Raw genomic sequence first — 24,072 nt, forward strand, 5'->3', positions numbered from 1 at the left:
AGCTGAAACAGCAGATTTATTCTCACAGTTCTTGAGGCTAGACACCAACACGTGTCCCACTGAGCTCAAGTCCAGTGCCAGCAGAGCCAGTCCCTGCTGGGGGACCAGAGGGCAATCGTTCACGTCCTTCTCCAGCTTCTTCCTCAACTTCTCACATCCACACGGCAGCAATCACCTCCTGCCTCCCTCCCACAGGGCTCCCTGGGGTGCTACCCTGCTCACCTAGATGATCCAGGATCCTCTAAGACCTCTAGTTATATCTGTGCAGGCTCTTGTCATACCATCTGAGGCCTCGAGGCTCCTGGGATGAGGACCTGGGCACATGAACCACCATCTCCCTCTCACAACTTGGCTGCAAAACAGATCCCATTCCTAGTGTTTCAGTGACTGGGAGGCAAGGAGTTGGAGATCTTTCTTTGGGCTAAAAAGGGTCTTTCCTAGTCTTATGAAGGCCTAGGCATCAGCAATGCCCCTCTTCTGCTCAGAGACACCCATGCACTGCAGTGTGCCCTTGAAAATCAGGTGCAGGGCTAAACTTAAGTGCTGGTGTGGGGAGCAGGGCCATCTTAGATACCCATAGCAGCCAGGGTGGCCTCAGAGTACCTACCCTAAACCAGATGATAATAAATCCATGGCTGGGAAGAAATGGGGCCCTGGGGCTTGCTGAGAACATAGGGAGGCCACAGGAGTGATGTCTGCTAGGACAGCACATGTAGGCCTGGAGGCTGGCTACAGAGCTGGCAATGTGCAGCAGGAGCTGGGGCTGTGGTCCTGGCCCATAGAGATGATGCCGACTGGGAGCAGCTCTGCCCTCAGCCTCTAAGGGCAAGGGCTAAGTGGAACTCCGGAGTCCCCTGGGCTTTCCCTGTACCGAGAGCGGAGGGCAGGAGGGTGGTGCAAAGCAAGGAGGAGCCGTCCTTGCTACCTCTTCTCCATGCCCTGCATCTGCAGGCTGAGGGAGGTGAAGCTGGCCAAGAGGTCTGTCACTTCATCCACCTGCAGAGAGAAACCCAGACTGACCCGGGGGTCACCACACAACGAAGGCACTGCCTCTCTTCAGGGCACACAGATGCTTCCCCCGTCCTGGTGTGCCAATGACAAGGATGGGGGCTAGAGACTTCTGTGTTGGGCTCAGCACAGTCCTTGACCAGCGAAGGCCTAGGTGTCACCAACCTTTCCCTCTGACTATGGTTCATCTGGGCATCAGGTAGTCTGAGACATGAGCACACCAGCCGCCATGGCTTCATGGATGTGGACAGAAGCTGAGGTCCATGGTGGTGGCAACACCCCAGGTCCTGTGGCTGTAGCTCACCTGCTCTTTGGTACTAGTCATCTGGAGGCGGGTACAGAGGTCATCCAGCCGTTCCCGCTGCTCATGGCGCCCCAGGCGCTCCAGGTACTCCCGTAGCATGTGGATGATCTGAAAGGAGAGAAAGGAGATGGGAGCTGAGCTGCTGGCTAGAAAGCAGGCACAGGCCCAACTTTACACCAACTAGCGTAATGGAGCAGAGATGTTGGGGAACAATGTAATCAGGAAACCTAAGCCAGAGGCAAATGGTCTGCTAAGTGTGGTACCCATCCAGGGAGGAATCGCTCACCTGCTTCACCTCCAGCCGGACAGCCTCCAGGCACTGGGAATGGCCCTCCTGTAGGATGTTCAGCTTTGACTTGGCCAGGTGTAGGGGCGTGCGGCCAGCTCTGTCCAGGGCGTCCACACGGGCCCCTGTGGGAACAAGGAGAAGGAAGCATGCTGGGTATGAGAACGAGAGAAGGCAGGAAGAGGTAGAGGAAGGAGCCACATACCTCCTCGGAGCAGCGTGGTGATGACAGGCACATGGTTGGTGCAAGCCGCTGCGGAAAAAAGAGAGACTTAAGAATCACAACTGGGGAGAGCAGGGAAGAGATCTGTGTCCCTGCGTGTGCCTATGCCACAGTACCTCCCGAGACAGTGTCACCAGGTCAGTGTGCCCTATTGGACGGGACTCAGATCAAGTCCAATTTTCTACCTGTACAGCTGGGGAAACTGAGGCCTGGAGATAGGACTCACTATAATCGACGGTGTGAGTCTACAGCAAGGCTGGGACAGCCAAAGGGCTCACAACCCACTTCCTAGCAGAGGTGGCTGCAGCCAGTCCAAGGCACACCAACAGATCTGCCAAGTGCGCAGCCTACTGTGAACGGATGGTCTGTGGGACACAGTCTGTGGGGAATGCATCCTTGGGGTTCAAGCTCTGTCAGGATGCTAGGAGACACTCCTGGAGCCTGCAGAGCCCTAGGAAGCCTACCTTGTGGCTTTCGAGGACTTACCCAGGTGCAATGGTGTGTTGCCCAGACCATCCTGTTGGTTGGGGTCAGCCCCATGGTCCAGGAGAAGTTGCACTGAAGATGGAAAAATCCAAGATAGACTGTTAGAGGTTCCCACCAACTAAACCTCACCTGAAGCCAGCAGAGGCTTCCGGAGTGTGGAGTGCAGGACCTGGACATGGCTCCCCAGAGCTGTTACATGCACTCCATCATTTATGTGCTCCACAGGGTTTATGTGTAGACCCCAAGGTCTGTAGGAGAGTCAGTCTCTTGGCCTCTTGGTCCTATCTGACTGAAGAACATACTGGGGAAGGCTCCTGAAAGTATTTCCTATTCCCCATACGGCAGCAGGCTGCACTGCACCCCATGAGCAGACGCCCCTCTTCAGCCGTCCTGGGCCGCCTCATGCTGCCAAGGCTTGCCAACCTCCCAGATGGAATCATTTAGGTTAAGGACATTGTTTGGAGAGCCAGGCTGAGTCTCACAAAAGAACAAAATCTAATTCCAGAGACTGGCCATAGACGAAATGGGAACTGTAACAGTGTCCCATCTCTAGAATGAAATAGGTGACCATCTCTGTGGGGAAGGCAAAGATTTTGTAAAGAGACACACACAGTAAAAAACCTACTGGCAACCAGTGCACTATAGCTGGGCCTGGTGGCTTAGGTCTGTGAGTCTAGCTATCCAGGGGTCTGAGGCTGGAGGGTCTCAAGTTCTAGGCCTACCTGGTTTGTAGCATGAGCTCAAGGTCAGCCTGAACAACAAAATAAAAAGTAAGAAGAGAGCTGGGGATGTAGCTTAGCGGTGGAGCACTTGCCAACATGAGTGAAGCCCCTGGGTTTTATCCCCAGGACCACAAAAGAAAAAACAAACAAAAAACCTGGCCCAGGTGTAACCGTGTGGACACCTGTAATCCTAGCATTCAGGAGACGGAAGCAAGAAGATCAGTTTGTGGGCGTTCTCAGCAGCACAGCAGCTGTGAGGCCAGACTGGACTACATGAGACTCTGCCCCCCCGCCACTGGATTCATTAACAAGGACCTCTGCTTATTAAGTGAATGACTGCTCACCAAGCCAGGAATGGTGGCACACATCTGTAATCCTAGCACTTGAGGGCTCCTTATCCCACACCCCAGCCCGACCCCCAGCATGCAGACAGCAATTCCTCCTCCATTTCATTTAGAAGGATGTCCCTGGCCTTGTTCTTCCCCAGGACTCACCAATCTGGTCATTGCCATTGCAGGAGGCAAAATGGAGGGCTGTGCGGCCTTTGTCGTCAGCTGCGCAGGGGTCCGTGCCATCTTCCAGCAGCTGCTGCACTGACCACCAAGATGGGGGAGAAAGGGGAGAAAGCAGTAGTGTTAGCTATGCTACAGTCCCTAGGGATGGACGATGATGCCCAAGGGTCCTTCCCGATGAGCCATTCATAATTCACAGCAAAGTTGGTCCCTCCTAGATGCTGGCCCCTCAGGGACTACTGGCCCCAAGGAGAATTGTTATCTTAATGGCCATGGATCCGTTTTAACCTGTGTGTCTAGGGACTGGACAGAACATCAGAAGAGGCTCTTGATCTTTATGGTAGGAACTGCAGGGCACAGTAATTCTGGCACAGGGAGTGGCCCCATCCCTCTGTCTCCATGCTTAGGTACATTTTTATCCCATCTGGACACAGCTGAGCAAGCTACCGGCTGGTACTTGGTTCTCAAGAGGTCGCACTTTGAAAGGGAGAGAGCATAAGCCCCAGGGACGCATAAAATCCCAAGCTAAACTAAGCAAAAAAGGAGCGCACAGCATCGGCATGAGGTGCTGGCAGGAGCTGGGATGGGAACAGGCATGGAGGCCTGGATGTGCACAGCAGTCACAGAAAATGGGCATCATCTCTCTGCTGCCGCCTGTAGAGCCGCTGTGACGGAAATAATGGATGTGTTATTCCTTTTCTGACAGGGCGGGGCCCTGAAAAGAGGGAGACATTATGCACTAATGACCAAAAAGTGGGGAAAATTGCTGCCAGTCCTTTCAGCGTCAGTGACGTTTTAGTCTTTTTCCCAGAAGCCCCCTCAAGGATCTGAGTCCTTCCAGTCAAAGTCCAAACTGCTTCCTGTCCATGTAACTCGCCCCAGCTGAGTCAGCCTCTCCTCTCCCACATTTCTCCCACGTCCTGCCCATCCCGTTCTGTTTAACAGCAGGGGACTGTCCACTCTAGAACAGAGCTCACTGTACAGTGTACTTGGAATTCTTTTTTTTTTTTTTTTTGGTTTTTCGAGACAGGGTTTCTTTGTGGCTTTGGAGCCTGTCCTGGAACTAGCTCTGTAGACCAGGCTGGTCTCGAACTCACAAGAGATCCGCCTGCCTCTGCCTCCCGAGTGCTGGGATTAAAGGCGTGCGCCACCATCGCCCGGCTTGTACTTGGAATTCTGGCCAGGCAGCACCCTGACAACAGCCATGTAAGGTGTCACATCCACTTCACAGACCAGGACACTTTGGCCCCGTGAGATGTGAGGTTCATAGGCCACAGTGACCCAGGTGAAAAGAGGCAAAATGGGCTGCAAACTGGCGTCTCTGCTCCAGCTCAGCACATCACTGTTGCATTTTGCATTCCTGTCTGTATTTATTTTGTTTGGTTTGCTTTGGTTTGTCCTTTGGTTTTTTGAGACAGGGTTTCACTGTATGTAGCCCTGGCTGTCCTGGAGCTCACTCTGTAGCCCAGGCTGGCCTCAAACTGACCAAGATCCACCTGCCTCTGCCTCCCCAGTGCTGGGATGAAAGAAAGGTGTGCAGCACTCAGCTCCGTCTGGTTTTGAACTGGTGTCGCTTTATCGTCTTCCTCCTCAACTATATATAGGGTTTATAGCTTTGTATGAGGCATGGTGCCCCGTAAGTGCTGCCCCATTACTGTTGCTGACTGGCTGACCCGCTGGGTGTCATGTTTCACTCTTGTAACCACAGCACTCTAGAAACAGAGACAGGAGAATCACAAGTTCAAGGCCAAACTGAAAGACATCAGCCCCAATCCTATTCTCTGCCACAAGCCACAACATTATACAGTATTGCTTAGCTATCTTTTCACCAGTGACTTATCAGAGCCAGGGGCCCTGGTAAAAGTTAAACCAAAATTCAAGGAAATTTCAGTGTTGTTGCTTTGGGAATAAAGGGGGTGTCTTTTTGCTGTAGCTTTTCGATGTAGCTAACTCCCCTTCTGTTATGTATTTAGGAACTAATTCCCACAGTTCCGAACTGTCTCCTGTGCCTTTGGGGCTTACTAATCACATTCCCCTAGCTACATGAGAAAGCAGTTTCCCACTGCCAGGCCTTCGTTCCTCTCTCCTAGGTAAATGCAGAGAGCTGCCTTCCTGCAGTTATCTTTATCAGCAGGCATTGGTCAGTGTTCAGATTCCAGGCAAGAGCATCCCATTTATGATGTTCACAGCTATCCAAGGACACAGAATTACTGCTTGCCCAAGCTGCTGATTCATAGCTGCTTAGATAGGTAGCAGAATCCGCATGCTCTGGTTTTATCTCACTAAAAAGATTCCTAACTCCTTACGCTCACCTTCACCTCAGTTTACTGATGATTTTAGTTCAGGAAATTTACTGCTTGTGTTTACTCTCAAGGACAGCAGAAGAGATAATTAACAGCAACCTAAAGAAAGACCCACAACTCCCCCTGATCAGAACAACTGATAACAGCATACCCTGGAATTGATAATTTAGAGGCCTGGGTCTCCTCTTTGTTTCTACCACCTAGAGCAATAAATGTAAACTCCAGACCTAGACATGGTGAATGTGCTAATCAGATCAGGAGCCATTAGCTTCCCTGCCAACCCCCAGACTGTTTACATATGTTGCCTGGTTACCAGTATCCAGTACGCATGCCGGGAGATAAGCTGTGCACTGATTTAAAACACACTCTGTGCCCTATTCATAATTTTATAAAATAAAATTTTAATAAACCTTTATTAAAGTAGCTGAAATTTAAAGTAAACTAAACTGATCTTTTATTTACCACCTAAAATATAGCATTCCATCTAGAATTCCCTAATGATGTAATTCCTTTCTTAACTTTCTCCATTAAGGACGTGTGCTAGCCACACCCAACTTTGAACTGACAGCTGATATGGGAGTGTCATATATCAATCTGTTGATTTCATTGGTTAAGCAATAAAGAAACTGCTGGCTGGCCCTCATAGGTTAAAACATAGGTAGGTGGAGTAAACAGAACAGAAGGCTGGGAGAAAGAAGCTGAGTCAGTGAGTCGCCATGATTCTCCCACTCCAGGCAGATGCACGTTAAGATCATTCCTGGTAAGCCAGCTCGTGGGCTACAGCAGATTATTAGAAATGGGCTAGTCCAGGTGCGAGAGCTAGCCTAGAAGAGGCTAGATAGAAATGGGCCAAGCGGTGTTTAAAAGAATACAGTTTTGGTTAATTATTTCCGGTAAAGCTAGCCGTGCGTGCGGCCGGGTGCCCGGGACGCAGCTCGCCGTTCTTACTACTACAGAGTGGCACCCAGACATGATGGACTAAATCCACTTAAAAACCTGAGAAGGCTTAAAAATAAGAGGGAGAGAGTTTAACACAGATTTTTGCTGTTTGTTAGTGGCGTGCCGTAGAGAGATTTCCTGATTCGGCATCAGCAGCAGAAAAAAAAAACGCTGCGTCATTGCGGCTTCCTAGGGCTGTGCTGCCAACATGAACTCTGGCTTTAAAGCATTTCAATGGATTTTATAGGACTGGATGTTTGTGTTCCCTCTTGGGATCAGAAGGAGAGTGCTCTGAGACCCGTGCTGATGGCTCAGCACTCCCTGCCTGCACCTGGGCAGACAGCCGAATCAGGCTTAGGCAGGCAAGAGAGCATGGCGGATTAGGACTGCGCAGTGCTCTGGGTATCAGATTTGGATGTAGCTTAGATGAAAAGAATTTTATGCTGCACGCTCGGTCTCAGAATTGAACTGCTGACTGCAGCACCAATGTGGACTTGCTGTGTGCCTGGAACTGTGCTCAGCTGGGGGGGGGGGCACCAAATGGATCTGAGGCAGGAGCTACTGTAATTACTTTAATAACAGCGCATTTAAGATTTCGACTGGGCAGGACACAGACGGTACCATATTACCTGTACATGGTGCAACTTAAGTTTTTAAGAACTGCTTAACATTTTAAGAAATGCTCCTGAATAGTAAAAAAAAAAATGTTACAGATTCACAATAAAACAGATTCAGACATAAAAGACCACACTGTTGGATGAATGTACGTAGGCTTGAGAGAGAGAAGAAAAAGAATATAGAGAATAAAGTTAATGGTTTTAAAAAAAAAAAAGGTAAAGTCTTTAAAGAGACAGAGTACAGATAGTTAAGAGATTAAAAGAAATAAAGAAAAATAAGCCACGTAAAAATGGAAACTTCACAGAGAGTCTGGATTATGTACATTGTGTTTTCTTTAAAATTTTTGACTGTAAAGGAGCTAAGTACAGAGAGACATTTCATTACATGGGCTGCCAAGCTAAACCAGAATGGATATAAGGGTATTACGATTTCAAAATTTGGGTCTAAGGATATGATGCTTTGGAGAGGGTCTTCTTTTGTTTTCACAGAGGACCAGACCCTGTGGATTGCATCTTTCCCGATATGGTATGATAGACCACGACCTCCCGAAAAGTTCCTGTGAACACCCTCAAAAAAATTACTTCACTCAACTGCCAACTGAGATAAACCTGGTACACAGGTTACACCCTAAATGATCTGATTAACAGCGCCCCCATTCAGCAGGAAGCAGTTTGGAGAGAAAAAACTGCGCCCATGTTCCCAAAATATTGTTTATAAATGTTCTTTTACATTTAAAGGGGGATATGATATAGATATGAATAATTTGCATTGGTATGGATTTTAAGGTCAATTTCGTTATATGTATTTCTTGATCTTGATTAAGGTATTGTGATTGTGTAGTTCATTTAAAAATGTATTGTATAATTAAGAAATATAGGTTGTTAATGGATAATCATCGATAATAGTAAAGCTTGTAGTCATGTTAGTTAGATTTTCTAGATATATAGAGATATATTTCAGATAGGCATTCTTCATATCTCTCAAAGGCTGCAGAATATGGCATTTAAAATACTCTAATAACTTAGGGTTTTTCATGACAATAAGACATGTCTGCTCCTGGCGGCACCAATCTACTTCGAGAGGAAGATGGGCATCGAAGAGGATCATTATGGAGTTTGATAGCCATTTGGGCAAGAAACTGCTCTTGCCTGGACTGATGCATAAACTGGACACAAAGAACCCGCAGAGAGAGGACTGCTGAACTTGCCTAAAGGTGAGATGGTCTTTCGGGGTTCCTGACTCATGAAAGAGTCTGCGAGACATTCTGCAGGATACAGCAGAAAGTGACTGAACTGTCTTTGGAATTTCCTACTTGATGAAAATGTCTACTGGATACTATGGGCCTGAAGGCTGAAGATGGATGCCCCAACGGTACAAAAGAACTTTGGGCCGGGCGGTGGTGGCGCACGCCTTTAATCCCAGCACTCGGGAGGCAGAGGCAGGTGGATCTCTGTGAGTTCAAGACCAGCCTGGTCTACAAGAGCTAGTTCCAGGACAGGCTCCAAAACCACAGAGAAACCCTGTCTCGAAAAACAAAAAAAACAAAAAAAAAAGAACTTTGGGTGACTGTCCAGGCAGCGAGATGTCTCTGTCATTTCTAGAGTTTTCTTATTTCTTGTTTATGTAGGTAGTATTATATCCTTCTGGAGTCTTTGATGGAGTTGAAAAATGAATAGTTATAGTTTTCCATTGTTATAAAAGATAAAATAGATATAAACATTGTAACTGTAATTCTTGCTTGATAACTGTTTTATATGTAATTTTGCTATGTTAAAGTTAAAGCTTTCTTTTTTTGTTGTTTAAACAGAAAAAGGGGAAGTGATGTGGGAGTGTCATATATCAATCTGTTGATTTCATTGGTTAAGCAATAAAGAAACTGCTTGGCTGGCCCTCATAGGTTAAAACATAGGTAGGTGGAGTAAACAGAACAGAAGGCTGGGAGAAAGAAGCTGAGTCAGTGAGTCGCCATGATTCTCCCACTCCAGGCAGATGCACGTTAAGATCATTCCTGGTAAGCCAGCTTGTGGGCTACAGCAGATTATTAGAAATGGGCTAGTCCAGGTGCGAGAGCTAGCCTAGAAGAGGCTAGATAGAAATGGGCCAAGCGGTGTTTAAAAGAATACAGTTTTGGTGTAATTATTTCGGGTAAAGCTAGCCGTGTGGGCGGCCGTTCTTACTACTACAGACAGTCACAGCTCTGTGTACGCGCATGAGTGTATGTGAGCATGCACATGAGTGTGAAAACTCTTTTACAGGGAAAAAGCATTCCAGTCCTGGAACCTACTAGGGCTGGGGAACAGCTGGTTATAAGGGCATATATTACTGGGAATGTTTGTAACAGGAAAATTAATTAAGAAGAGAAAAAGAGAAGAATAAAGGAACATGAATAGACAAATCCTGTTGTGAGTAGATTTTTTAACCCCCAGACTTTAGTTCCCTATGCTTACTGTGGTGTCTTTGATTGGACCCTGAGAGGGGTTTCTTACGAGCTGGACTCTAAGGAAAGATGGTTTTTAAAAAGTGGCCAGGTGGGCAGGAAGGGTCTAACCTGATGATCTGAGTTCAATCACTGAAACCCACGTGGTAGAAGGAGGGAACAAGTACACATATGGTATGGGAGGTCCTTCTGTCTGTGTGTTGCTTATATTGGTTAATGAATAAATAAACTGCCTTGGCCTGATAGGGCAGAACTTAGGTAGGTGGAGAGGACTGGACTGAATGCTGAGAGGAAGAAGGGCGGAGTCAGAGAGCTGCCATGAAGCTGCCAGAGTCAGACATGCTGAATCTTTGCCAGTAAGCCACTGCCACGTGGTGGTAATATACAGATTAATAGAAATGGGTTAAATTAATATGTAAGAGTTAGTAGCCAATAAGAAGTTAGAGCTAATAGGCCAAGCAGTGATTTAATGAATACAGTTTCTGTGTGGTTATTTCAGGGCTAAGCTAGCAAGGGTGGCTGGGAACTGAGCAGCAGGACAAACAAGTGGGCCTTCCTCTTACACACGTAAGTTGTACAATGACATCTACAAGCATACACATGCTCCCCAAAACAATAAATATGAAAAAATAATGTCTATTATCTTTCATTGCCAAACTTTCTAAGTTGATGCTCAAATATCCTCAAACATTAAATTTCATGGAAAACAGACCAAGGCAAGAAGTGGACAAACCTTCCAGGTTCTGGGCCTGCTGACTACTGCTGAGCCAAAAGCAAGGGAACCATCTGGAAGCAGGTCCCTGAGATAACTGTGCCTATCCCATGACTGCTGTAAGGGGGCTCCTGTAACCATGGCCCCTCACTGTTCACATCTTACCTGTTGCCACAACAGCCCACCACCAAATCAGAATGCTGTACCCTGGAGGGAGGCAGAATAATGGCCCTCAAATTTTGTGGATGTTACTTCCAAGGCAAAAGCAATTTCTGCAGATCTGCACAAGGCTAAAGACTCTAAACTATGGAGACATTGCTGGATCATCCAGGCCCAGTGGAACTAAATGAGTCCTTTAAACCAGGGGACCCTTTCCTACTTAATAAGCTAGAGAAGGCAAAATGAGGGCTCAGCTCACTGCTAGGGGTTTGTGGATGACAAAGAGGCCTAAGAGAGGCCTGGCAACTTAGAAGTTGCAAAGCAAAGAGAAACCGATTCTTCCCATGACCCTCCAGAAATGCAGACAGGTGGAGTTTTGGCCTGGCCAGGAAATCTGGCCTGGAGGTGTGACCTGCAGAACTGTCCATGCCACTCGTGATGCTGAGCACTGAACGTAGGTTGTTTGTGGAGGCTTTTCTGACGGTGAATTCTGACTTGATCAGAGAAGTACCTAGATCACCATCAGTGTGAACCTATGAGGGCATTCTCAGAGAAGATTCCGGAAGGCCACCCTGAGTGGGGCAGCACCATCCCATAGGTTGCGGGCCCAGAAGGGCAGGAAAGAAGAGGGAGCCTGAAAGCTCATGCATGCTCCCTGCTTCCTGCCACAGGGACACTGACCTCTTCTGCCATGCCCTCCAGCAACAACCAATGGAAACTTGCTTTGTTTTGCTTTTTAATTTATCCATCTTTTTGTGTTTTTGTGTATGTATGGTTTCTGATCATGGTATGTACAAGTGCATGTGCCTATGTGTGTGCATGCAGGGACCAGAAAAGGGCATCAGGGATCCTCTGTCATTTGCCACCTTATTTTAAGATACAAAGTCTCTTACTGAACCTGTAGATTCCTGCTGCAGTTCGGATGGCTGGCCACCAAGCTCCTGGGATCCACCTGTTTTCAACCCTGATGCTGGGGTTACAGGTACATGGAGCCATGCCTGACTTTTTTACATGGGTCCTGGGGATTTGAACTCAGGTCCTCTTGCTTTTATGGCAAGTACTCTTACCCACTGAGCCATTCACTAGGCCAAACCTATTATTTTTATCTCACTCTATACCCCAGGCTTTTTTAGAACTTGCTGTGTAGACCAGACCGGCCTTAATAGTCATCCAACCACCTCTGCCTCTTAAATTCTAGGATTAGGGCATACTCCACTGCACTGAGGTCTGAATGGAGTAGATGAGCTGAGCATTAAAAGATCTGAATTCGGGGCTGGTGAGATGGCTCCGCAGTTAAGAGCATTGTCTGCTCTTCCAAAGGTCCTGAGTTCAATTCCCAGCAACCACATGGTAGCTCACAACCATCTGTAATGAGATCTGGTGCCTTCTTTTGGCCTGTAGGCATACATGCAGACAGAATATTGTATATATAATTAATAAAGATTTAAAAAAAATTTTTTTTTTCGAGACAGGGTTTCTCTGTGGCTTTGGAGCCTGTCCTGGAACTAGCTCTGTAGACCAGGCTAGTCTCGAACTCACAGAGATCCGCCTGCCTCTGCCTCCCGAGTGCTGGGATTAAAGGCATGAGCCACCACCGCCCGGCTTAAAAAAATTTTTTAAAAAAAGATCTGGATTCAGGAGCAAAAGTAATCTCCTTCCTTAGGTGCAAGTTTGTCACCATGACAAAGTCTGACGATACAGCAGCCACAGTAACCCAACACGCCACTTCCCCTGACACATGGGAGGTATTGTTAGCAGATTAAATTAGTAGCAGCAGTGGTAGTAGCAGCAGCATTTGTCCTAGAAGCTGCCCTTGTACCTCTGATGCTCTACCTCAGTTAGGGAATGCTCAGAAACAGCAACAGAAAGTCAGCTACAGTGTCCTGCAGGGATCCCACCCATGCTTGTGAGATGCCCTTTCAGTAACAGGTCTGAGGACAAGTCACTGGAGAGCCAGGGATGCCAGATGATTACCCGGCAGTCAAGGGAGTGTTCACTGATGCTGGATGCCCTTCGGTATGCTGTGAATATATTTTATTACCACTGGTTAATAAAGAAGCTGATTTGGCCAGTAGCCAGGCAGAACAGAGTCAGGTGGAAAATCCAAGCAAAGATACAGGGACAAGGAAGGCAAAATCAGGGAGGTGCCAGCAGCCACTGGAGAAGAAAGATGTGAAGTAACAAGCCACGAGCCTCGTGGTAAAATGTAGAATAACAGAAAAGGGTTAATTTAAGTTGTAAGAGCTAGTTAATAATAAGCCTGAGCTAAAAGGCCAAACAGTTTGTAACTAATATTAAGCCTCAGAGTGGTTATTCAGGAACTGGTGGGTAGGAAAAAAACCTGGAGGTCATTCCTACCAAAAGTGGGCACTTGCTCTTTGCTGAGGGCTATGCTGAACCCCAAAGATTTAAAGAAAAACACAAAACACTGGCATGGTCCCTAGCATCAGGAAGCATACAGGGCACTGTGACACCAGGAGACACTGGTAACAGAGGGGCATGGTGAGACAGTGAGGGAGTCCTACACCCTACTTCTGTTTTGCAGTGACTTCAGAGTCAGGGAGTGAACAAGGTGAGCATGCCCCGAGGGAAGGAGGGTGATCTGGCTTTTCCCTTCCCCATCAGCCCACAGGTCCCACTGTGCACACTCACCTGTTTCTACATCATTGGCATTGGCCGAGTCCCTCAGCCTCTTCAGAGCTATAAAAACAGAAAAGACAGTTAAAAAAAAAATGACCATAACAAAACAGAAGGCACATGGCTTCTGAGCTTTCCTTGATCGTCTACCCTTCAGTCATAGCAGTACAGAAAGGCAAAGGTGTCGGGACAGAAACCACCAGTCTGGGAACAAGGAGAAACTGGAACTGGACCACAGTTGGAGGAGAGACCAATTTCTGTAGCAAACTGACTTCTGGAACCAGATCTAATTTCTGCCACTTGTGGTAGCTGGCGATCTTGAGCAAGAAAGTTACTTACCCTGGGCCCCAGCCCATCATCTATAAGACAATGCTGAGCTGTTTGGCCAGCTCTTAAGTTGTTACAAAGAAAATTGAGATAATATTTTTAAAATAGGAAGAATGAGAGGGTTTGCTTAGTCCTTTGTAAGATAATCACACCCAAGCTTTTATTATTCTTCTTCACAGCGGTCATTCCTAAATGACTTACCAAGCAGAAACTTCTTTGCCCTCTTTGCACTGATTCTGACTCTACTTTAGAACAAAACTAACAGCCTCTGTTGTCTGAGAATGGTCAAAAAAAATGCAAACTAGATATAATGATTGCAGGCATCTATATGCACTTTTTTTGTTACAGCACTTTGAAATTCTCTTTTAAACTTTATTGAGTCAGGGTTTCTCTGTGTAGCCCTGGCTGTCCTAGAACTCACTCTGTAGACCAGGCTGGCCTCGAACTCACAGAGATCTGCCTGCCTCTGCCTCCCAAGTGCTGGGATTAAAGACAGGGACACCATTGCCCGACCCTCTTTTGACTTTTAAGACACCAGGTCAAATGGTGCTAGTCTGAAGAGACCTTAAAACTTTCCATTCTTGGGGTTGGAGATGTGGCCCAGAAATTAAGAGGACTGGCTGCTCTTTAGAGGTACTAAGTTCAATTTACAGCAACCACATGATGGCTCACAACCATCTATAAATGAGACCTGCTGTCCTCTTCAGGAGTGTAGGGATACATGCAGGCAGAATACTGTATACTGTATACATAATAAATAAGAAAAAACCCTTTCCATTCTTAATCCTTCTGCACCCCATTTTCCTTTTCACCCACAAACTGTAGAAAACAATATAACAGATATACCAGGATGGTCTGGCTGACCTGAGCTGGACTACGGTACAACCTTTTTCTATGTGACTTGAGATCGGCAGTCCAGATGGGAGTAACTGGACTTGGTGTGATAATATGTATTTTATTTGGGGATGCTGAGATGGCTCAGTGGGAAAAGATGCTTGCTACAAAACCTGACCTCCCCAGTGCAATCTGCAGGATTCACACTGTGAACCAGGCTAACCTTGAACTCACAGAGATCTCCCTACCACCTCTGCCTCCTCAGAATTACAGGTGTGCACCATCACACCTGGCCGTTTTTCTTGTGTATAGCAAATTCTGTACAAGTCACTTCTCGTGGGTCACAATCTATCTCTTGAAATGATTATAAAAGTTTGTGAATCAAATGAGTGTTTGGCCATCACAAAGGTAGGCTTTATAAGCAGAACCTTACTTTTTTTTTTCTTATTCGAGACAGGGTTTCTCTGTAGCTTTGAAGCCTGTCCTTCAACTAGCTCTTGTAGACCAGGCTGGCCTCGAACTTACAGAGATCCACCTGCCTCTGCCTCCCGAGTGCTGGAATTAAAGGTGTGCGAACCTAACTCTTAATACCCCCAGTAAAGCTAGTAGTGTACCCATTCTACATATAGAAAACTGGGGCTACAAGTGTCTGTAGGTGTGTCAGGGCCACGTGTGGAGCAGTCTGGTTCAGATCTGTGCATTCACACAAGTAGGTATGGCATAGCCACAGGCTCTTGGCTTCCTTCTTTAATAATAAAAATATTCTCAATCGTCCCACATTATTGTCTACTAACAACCACCCTCGAAAGTGGAAAGATTTTTTTAGTGATGTCCAAGTGGCCGAAGACACGGTCCTCGTTAGCTCTAACTACTGCGATCACTCACGAGCGACCCCAGGATCCCTGGCAGAGCTCACCGTGCACCTCCTTGCCCGTGGGCCCGAGCCGGCGGTGGGGCCTGGCAGCACGCCTCAGCCGTCCGGCGGGGATCTTGCAGCGCAGTTCATCGCGGGGCTCGGTGTCCTGCTGCCACAGGACCTGGAGGTAGCGCAGCGGGGACTGGGCCCTGCCGGCTGCCCGGCCCGGGAGGCCTGCACCGCCGCCCAGCGCAGCGCCTAGGTCCGCGAAGGAGAACAGGCCTCCGGTTTCCGCCAGAGGCTCCGGCGCCACCGCGCATTCGCCGTCGGAGCTCGAGCGGCCGGATCGGGACTCGTCATCCGCGTCCCCGCCGGTGGCTGCCATGGCAACGGCTAGGCGCGGGCCTGGCAGCGCCAACCTCGTTCCGGACCGACCAACGGACCCGCTTCCCTCCAGGAGAAGCCTCGCTGTCAGCGAGCGGGAGGGCGGGGCCTGCAACCACGGCAACAGAGTGCGGGCAGACCGGGCCGCGTAAAGCGTCGGACCAATCAGACACTGCAGAACATGTACAACCCAGCCAATCAGGCAAGGAAGGCAGAGTATAAGGAGAACACTGGTTTACGGTGGTCTGACTGGCGGACAGATAAGCCAATCACAAATTGGAATTACTACGCACTAAGCGTGTGTTCCTACTGGAGCCAGTAAAAAAGCTGAGTTCTGGGCACTTCCCCCCCCCCAGCCGGGCACTTCCCCCCCCCCCCTCTACTTCCAGTTCTTCCTGTCGTAGGTCCGGAAAGACGACTGGCAAATGCTTTAGCCAATCACGGTAAAATGCTCCCCAGCGACTCGGAAACTAGTCTGGTGTAGGTGTGTTTTGAATCAATGAACAGACTTACAAAACGCGGTTTTCGACAAAACGCACGATGATTTGGAAATATCACCTCTAGGCAGGCGGTAATATCTTCTAACATAATAGATTTCGCTCCCTCAGGGTTCACTTGCCCTCGAGGGGAATCATTGCTTTAAAAAAGATTTTTTAAAAAAGATTTATTTATTTATTATGTATACAGTGTTCTGTCTGCCTATATTTCTGCAGCCAGAAGAGGCCATCAGATCTCATTATAGATGGTTGTGAGCCACCATGTGGTTGCTGGGTCTTAAACTCAGGACCTCTGGAAGAGTTGTGGGTTCTCTTAACCTCTGAGCCATCTCTCCAGCCCTTAACACAATTTTAATTCATTGTAATTAAACAAGAGTAACCCTTCAGTAGACAGATTAGTGCAGAACTATTATTTAGCCTTGAAAGTCCCACCTAACACATGCCTGAACCTGACATAAGAGGGCTGCAAGCACACACACACACACACACACACGTCATTTACATTTGGTCAATTCGTACATAAAATAGAAAACAATCGAAAGAAATTTATTTCCTTGGTAAATAAATACCTGTATTGTTGCCTTGTGGGACTCCCAAGGACTTGGATTCTAGTTTTGTTGTACCCCGTGTTTGCAGTTTGGGTGCAACTTCTTGGAGCCAATCTTTGGAGCCAGTCTTTGGACCAGGAGTCTTTCTAGGAAGAGTATGAATACCAGCTCAGGCCAGATCCAACACATTGCCTTTCCTTTGCATCTTTCTTTGCCTCCACCTGCTGGCCTTCACAGTGTGTTAGAGAAGTTTGAACTGATTATCAGCATTTAAAATTTGACAGCTGGTGGTGCCAAAGAGATGGCTCAGCGGGTACGAGCACTGTCTGCTCTTCCAGAGGACTTGGATATAATTCCCACCACCCACATGGCAGCTCACAACTGTCTATAATTCCAGTTCCAGGGGATCTGGCATCCTCACACAGACATACTTGCAGAACACCAATGCACATAGAAATAAATAAACCTAGCAAAAATATTTTTTAAAGATTTGGCAGCTAAGCCAGCAAGATGAAGAGTGTTTCTCAACCTGTGAGTCAAAAACAGCCCTTCCACAGAAGCAGCCTAAGACTATCTGCATATCTGTTTTTTACATTATGATTGATAACAGCAGCAAAATGACAGGAAGTAAGCAACGAAAAGAATTGTATGGTTGGGGTTCCACAGCATGAGAAGCTGTATTAAGGGTCGCAGCGCCAGGAAGGGTGAGAAGCATTGGCTCAGCGGCTGGAAACTCCTGTTGCAATAGCCCAAATACCTGGCTGTGATCCCAGATCTTGTGGTGGAAGTTCTCCCTCAGCCTCCACACTTGCTCCATGACATGGACACACTGGCAATCTGTCTATCTTCCCTCTCCTTTTCCCTCCCTCCTTCACCCCTGCTCTCACACCACAAATAATAATAAAAATTTAAAATGAGACTTTGCAACTTTTTAATGGCATTCTCCTAAAAACGGGAAGGTATGTCAACTCATCACCTGGTTTCCCCACTGCGCCTGTTGTACATTGTTATTTCAGGCTTACTATGCAGCCTAGGATGACCTTGAACTTCACTTCTTGAAAAGTACTAGGACCACAAGCACCCAGCACCCTCACGTTTGGGTGTTTCTGGGTATCAAACCCAGAGCTTTGTGCTTGGTAGGCAAGCACCCTGTCTACAGAGTTACACCCAGTTCCTGCTCTCCTTTCCCTTCCCTACATAGTCTCGCCACCCTTGTTGCCTTCTGATGGAGGCTGAAAGGCAATTGACACTTCCTGTCGTATTCTTAGGAATCCCCCCTCCCCCGTCAGAGTTTCTCTGTGTAGCTCTGACTGTCCTTGAATTTTCTCTGTAGACTAGGTTGGTCTTGAATTCAGAGATCCTTCTGCCCTATCCCCCAAGTGCTGGGATTAAAGGTGTGCGCCACCATCCAGAAAGTCTATTCTTAAGATAAACTAGCAAGAAATCAAAATTTTGCTTTTTTTACTCAAAAGTGGAATGTTGAGGCAGGATACGATGCCATAAACCTTTAAGCCCAGCATTCAAGAGGCAGAAGAAGGTAGATCTTTTTTTTTTTTTTTTTTTTTTGAGACAGGGTTTCTCTGTGGCTTTGGAGCCTGTCCTGGAACTCGCTCTGTAGACCAGGCTGGTCTCGAACTCACAGAGATCCGCCTGCCTCTGCCTCCCGAGTGCTGGGATTAAAGGCGTGCGCCACCATCGCCCGGCAGAAGGTAGATCTTTGTGAGTTTGAGGGTAACCTGGGCTATATTGTGAACTGCAGACCAGCCAGAGCTAGAAAGTAAGACATAGACGTTTGGTTTTTCGAGGCAGGATTTCCCTGTCTCCTACATTCTTTATGCCTCTTCTTTTGACTAGATCCCTGAGCCCTGGGGGCGGAGTCTGATGAAGACAGCGGCTTTAGCTGTGAGCGCTCCAGAGTCTCTCACTTCCTGCACATTTTCCAGGTGTGGATCTTTGTGTTAGTTTCCATCTGCAGGAAGGAGCCTCTCTGATGTTGACTGAATGAGGCACTGATTCTGAGGTTTCTGTTGGACATCCTAAAATTTTCATTTCTAGTTTTATTGCAGTTTGTGGTTTCTTTAGTGATTCTATTTCTACTTTCATCTCTCAGCCGTTTTCAGTATTTCATTCAATAGTTTGTGCTTTCAGTGTCTTCATTAAGGGATTCATTCTTATCCTCTTTAAGGTCCTTGAACGTATTTATACTTGCTGCTTTGAAGTTCTTATCTTGTGCTTCAATTATATTGCATTTTTTATTCTTTTCTTTTTCTTTCTTTCTTTCTTTTTTCTTTTTTCTTTTTTTTTTTTTTTTTTGAGACAAGGTTTCTCTGTGTAACAGCCCTAATCAATCAGCCTGGAACTCACTCTGTAGATGAGGCTGGCCCCAATCTCAAGAGATCTGTTTGCCTCTGCCTCCTGAGTGCTGAGATTAAAGGTTTGCACCACCACTACCTGGATTTTTTTTTTTTTTTAAAGCAAACCTCTGGGCTGGAGAGATGGTTTAGAAGGTAATAGCACCTACCTGCTCCTCTTCCAGTTCCAGGGAATCTGACACCCTCTTCTGGCCACCAAGGGCATTGCATATGGTGCACATACATATACATAGGCAAAACTTTTATATATACGAAATAAGATGACTAAATCTAGAAAGAAAATAATAGAACAAAGCAAAACAAAACAATACCCAGACAAGTAATCAGATTGTGTATTTGTGGCCAAGAACAATATATTCTTCAAAGTGCATGGTGAAAGGAAAAGATAGAATTTAAGATACAATAAGGAGACAGCCTGCCCCTTCATTGGCCTTTTTATTATAGAGTGTGCCTCAGTTTAGACTTTGCCCAATAAAGTCTATACAGGAGGATCCACAATGATGCTTCTAGCTCTCACTGGTAAAATGCAAGTGGGGTAGGTAGGGCTTCTGAGATACCGCTCAGAGCAGTGAAACAAACGGGGTAGAAGGGGAGCAACAAGCAAATCTCATGGCCATGGAGAAAGGAGCTTCAAACACATTCGTCTGCAAAGCCTAGATAGGCTGGGATAGACTAATGACCCAAGCCAGAGAATTTCCTGCCTCAAACCCCAGGCAAAAGAGCAAGAGAAAAAAAAGCAGCATTGCAGCTGCTGAATCCCCTGTTCCAGGAGCCGGAGGCTGCTCTGTTCCTTCTCCTTTGAAGTCCTGCTCCTCCGATTACAAAGGAGCCTTGCAAAATCAAACTCCCCGTGATGAAAGATTGCATAGTCTGTGAAGGGCTTTCATCTGCTCACCAAAGTTGCTTTTCTTTTTTTTTTTATGAAACAAAAATCTTTATTGCTACAATATACAAATACAGGGGGAGTGCAATGGGTAGACTTAGGCACTCATTAACAAAACAGGTTTACTCCAGACATCTACAATACAGTTCTTAAGGTCTATCAATCCTTCAAAACAAGACAGGGACATTTGTCCATATACTGGAGACCTTTATGTTTAGGGACAGCCAGAGGGATAGAAGCATCAAATAGTGCCCCACAGACATGCGATTTACCATGGTGACATACTTCAGAAATCTCTGCGTGTAGGTTAAAGCAGGAAGATTTCAAGGCCAGCCTGCGCAATATACCACTATGAAAGAGACGGAGAGGGAGCAAGCTCTGTGGCTTATCTGTGACCTCCCAGTACAAATGGACTAGATAGAATGCCTCGACCATTCCATTCCCCAAACCTCATAGGAGTGCAGTGCTCGTTTTAGGCTGGAAACTTTGTACACAGAGGTACTAAGCAGACACACAGTGGGACATAACCGACACCCAGGCAGAAGACAAGCTCTCCTGCCTTTACTTTCATTAATCAGGATTCTCTCAAGGTTAAAGGAACAGAACTGATAGAACTATATATAGTAGAAATAGATGAACTTTAGGACCAAGGATGTAGGAGTCGTCCATCCACAAGGGTGGAAGTCTCTTACAGTTCCCTTCTTCCATATCTTTTTATATATGCTGCCAAGAGAAGGCATGGTTTCAACACAGGATGGGTGTGTTTCCTCAAATAATGTGATGAAGAATCTCACCTCACAGGAATGCTCAGCAGCATGGGTTCTAGTTGATTACAGGCATAGCCATGTTGACAAACCAGGTTAGCCATCAGAGACGTCTAGAGATCTTGGACAAGGGGTCAGGGAACACAGGGTCTTTCGAGCTCAAGAATCAAAAGAAAACCATGGCACTGAATCCAGGTTAATGGCATGGAAGGACACCAGAACACCCAGTCAAAAAAATCAGACCCTTCCTCTAAACCGCCATGTAGGAGAAAGTCACTTACGATCATGTCCTGGCAAAACCCTTTTAGAAAATGCAAAACTGGGGCTAGAGAGACAGCTCTGCAGCTCAGAGTGCCTGTTCCTACAGAGGACCCAGGTTAGATTCCCAGCCCCACACGGTAGTTCACAGCCACCTGTAACTCCAATTCCAGGAAATCCAATCCTTCATCTGACCTCCACAAGCACCAAGCATGCATATGTGCAAGGAAATCACTCACACCCTTGATGAAATACCTATTGCTAGGTTTTCAATTCTCAGTATCAAGAAGCAACCTTCCCCACTTACTGCCAACAATGACAAAGTCTGGCCTCCAGGTCATAGATACAGCGCTGACAACATTTGTGACACATGTGTGTAGCAAAGGAGACTCTCTTGAGCTGCCTGACAGTAATCAGTGTATCCATGAGCTCAGGACAAAGTTGAGCAAATCTTCCCACATGGACATCACCCCTGTCATCATAGCATTCTAGAGGGGCGGGGTACAGCTCTTGGATCAGCTGGTTGAGGTTGGCTGTGTGATACAGAAGGTCTTTCAGGACAGCCATGGAGATATCATTGTCATAGAAATTGACCCTAGTGAGTTGGGAGCACTGGCTCAGGGCAGGCAGGAGGGTAATGAGCTGAGAGTCCACCATCCAGCAGCCCTCCAACTCTAGGGTCTGCAGAGTGCCCGCAACACTGTTTAGGAGATCATGGAAAGGTGTAGGATATAGGTCAATTAATTTCACAAGCCTCAGATTCAGGTGTTTCAGCTGATGGAGACTCTGACTCTGGGACAAGGAATTCAAGTCTAACTGTGAAAGCTTGCACACAGTGATGGATAGGGTCTCCAAAGGGGTCTTCAGGTACCTGAACAACTGTTTCATGTGCTCACTGGAAAAGTAGACCCCATTCATGGAGAGATGCTGCAGACAGTTGAGTTTAGAGAACTGAGAAACAAACTTAGTGATACACTTCTGTATGTCTGAGGGGGTATTTAGAACCTTAAAGGTGTTCTTGTGGATCCGTGTTAAAAGGAGTTTTTGAAGATTTCTCATCTGGTCCAGGTAAGATACAAAATGCACCAGAGTGGACAGACTCCAACCTGTATTCAGTTCCAACTCCTGGATGCTGTCAGGCTGGAAAACCATCAGGACTTTCCTGACAGTGTACACGGGCAATGCCCATATCTGCATCTTCACACAGCACAGCCTGATGAAACTTCTTCTCTGCTGGGCCCACTGTAACAAGTATGTTTGCTGTTCATTCAGATGGAACCTGAGGCAAAGGTCTGCGACCACCTTCAAACGCTGCCTCAGGGCGTATCTAGGAGAGCGCTTCACCGCTTGCTTCTTACCCACAGCCTCTGCCGAGCACTCTCCATCCTCTGTGCCAGCCCAAACATCCCAGAAGTTGTGCTGCACATTCCTCAAGTCGAGCACCTGGAGCTTCCCCCTCCTGGGGAGCACCTTCTGTGTTCGCAGCATGTCTACTCCATCCAGGACTGCCTGCAAGGTCTCCAGGTGGGAAGTCTTCATGAGGGTCCCCACGGGAAGGAAGCTGAACGGCCAAACTGCTACCATAGCCCTCAGAGTGTTACTTTGTCCGTGGTTGAAGGCTTCCTTGAACAGCGGTGGGAACAGCACCCTGGGCAGGCACTGCAGAGCAGAGATGGCCAGGGCTTCGTCCCTCAGCAGGCTCTGCACTGCCAGATGCAGGAGTGTGGGTGGGTCCTGACCACTCATTCTTCAGATCTTCAATCTGAAGCAATCAGAAACAAGCACTAATTACAGAACTCAGAACCCCAGAAGAGTCAGGCAGCCACTCCAAGCTTGCGCTCCAAGGCTGTGAGTATCTTTCCCGGCTCTTCTCGCTTTTCTTTTTTTTTTAATATTTATTTATTTGTTTATTTTTTTTCTTTTTTTCCCATTTATTTATTTATTAAAGATTTCTGTCTCTTTCCCGCCACCGCCTCCCATTTCCCTCCCCCTCCTCCAATCAAGTTCCCCTCCCTTGTCAGCCCATAGAGCTATCAGGGTTCCCTGCCCTGTGGGAAGTCCAAGGACCACCCACCTCCATCCAGGTCTAGTAAGGTGAGCATCCAAACTGCCTAGGCTCCCACAAAGCCAGTACGTGCAGTAGGAGCCAGTACGTGCAGCAGGCCAACGTTGCTTTTATAAGTTGTGTTAAGGTACTGTCAAGCAACAGACCTAGTCCCGACTCAAAGGCAATTGTACAAATACAGGTTGAAACATAAGCGAGAGACCGAGGTAGCTGCTACAGTACAGCTGACACGGTGGGAGCCTAGACACGAGTGGTGGGGACAAGGTGGGGAGACCTAGCTTACAGGAATGTTTCTGGAAGCAGAGCCGGCAAGATTTGCACATGTGCCAGGCAGTGGTGCTGCATGCCTTTAATCCTGTCTTCGGGAAGCAGAGGCAGATGGATCTCTGTGAGTTCGAGGCTAGAGTGAGTTCCAGGATAGCCAGAGTTCCACAGAGAAACCTTGTCCCCTCCCCCCCCCCAAAAAAACACAGAGAATACATTGGATATGAGAGGGAAGGAAGGGTGGCTGTGGAGGTTTTGACGTGAGCAACAGTAGAGGACATGCTGTCCTTATGCCCACAGATAAGCACTGGGTAAACCAGGAATGATAAGTACACCTGTTTTCCACCCTGAAGGCTGGGACTGGTTGTGGTTAATAACCTGCTGGCCTTTGCTACCTGTAATGCCAGGCTTGAGTCCCCCAGAATGTTTATCCTGGACACTCTCTCCCTAGACCTTTATCTTTAGCTTTGTTTCTCAGTCAATAGAACCTATCCTTAGGGACGCTGTCACGTGAACTTTATATGGTAACCTCTATACTATCTTGATGAGAGACCACACCAGATCCTGGGCTCTTGAGTTATAGAATCTATCCTCATGGTAGAGGTCACATGTACTTTGGCAAAGAGTTTTGATGCAGTCACGCCTTAAGCTTTATTGTATACCCGGGACTGAGA

The 24,072-nt window shown here is 47.1% G+C and overlaps 1 protein-coding gene across 3 annotated transcripts in view; it reads right to left on the minus strand.

Moving 5' to 3' along the window:
- Ankrd54 (ankyrin repeat domain 54) overlaps positions 1 to 24,072 on the minus strand; it is a 27,403-nt gene continuing 3,331 nt past the window's right edge. The window contains exons 2-10 of one of the 3 annotated variants that reach the window (XM_041672028.1): positions 21,941 to 22,831; positions 16,814 to 16,938; positions 13,362 to 13,409; positions 3,524 to 3,622; positions 2,308 to 2,379; positions 1,804 to 1,851; positions 1,599 to 1,723; positions 1,313 to 1,420; positions 1 to 996 (exon numbers count right to left, since the gene is read on the minus strand). In XM_041672028.1, coding sequence (XP_041527962.1) covers positions 922 to 996; positions 1,313 to 1,420; positions 1,599 to 1,723; positions 1,804 to 1,851; positions 2,308 to 2,379; positions 3,524 to 3,622; positions 13,362 to 13,409; positions 16,814 to 16,938; positions 21,941 to 22,815 — 1,575 coding nt within the window. In that variant the 5' untranslated portion in view covers positions 22,816 to 22,831 and the 3' untranslated portion in view covers positions 1 to 921. Of the gene's footprint in view, positions 997 to 1,312; positions 1,421 to 1,598; positions 1,724 to 1,803; positions 1,852 to 2,307; positions 2,380 to 3,523; positions 3,623 to 13,361; positions 13,410 to 15,423; positions 15,855 to 16,813; positions 16,939 to 21,940; positions 22,832 to 24,072 lie in introns of those variants that run through there. The other 2 variants (XM_041672029.1, XR_005976164.1) reach the window with 2 other exon arrangements.

This window comes from Microtus oregoni, unplaced genomic scaffold (genome assembly GCF_018167655.1).
Source record: "Microtus oregoni isolate MIOR12 unplaced genomic scaffold, Mior012 000022F_ref0000154, whole genome shotgun sequence".
Taxonomy (NCBI): domain Eukaryota; kingdom Metazoa; phylum Chordata; class Mammalia; order Rodentia; family Cricetidae; genus Microtus; species Microtus oregoni.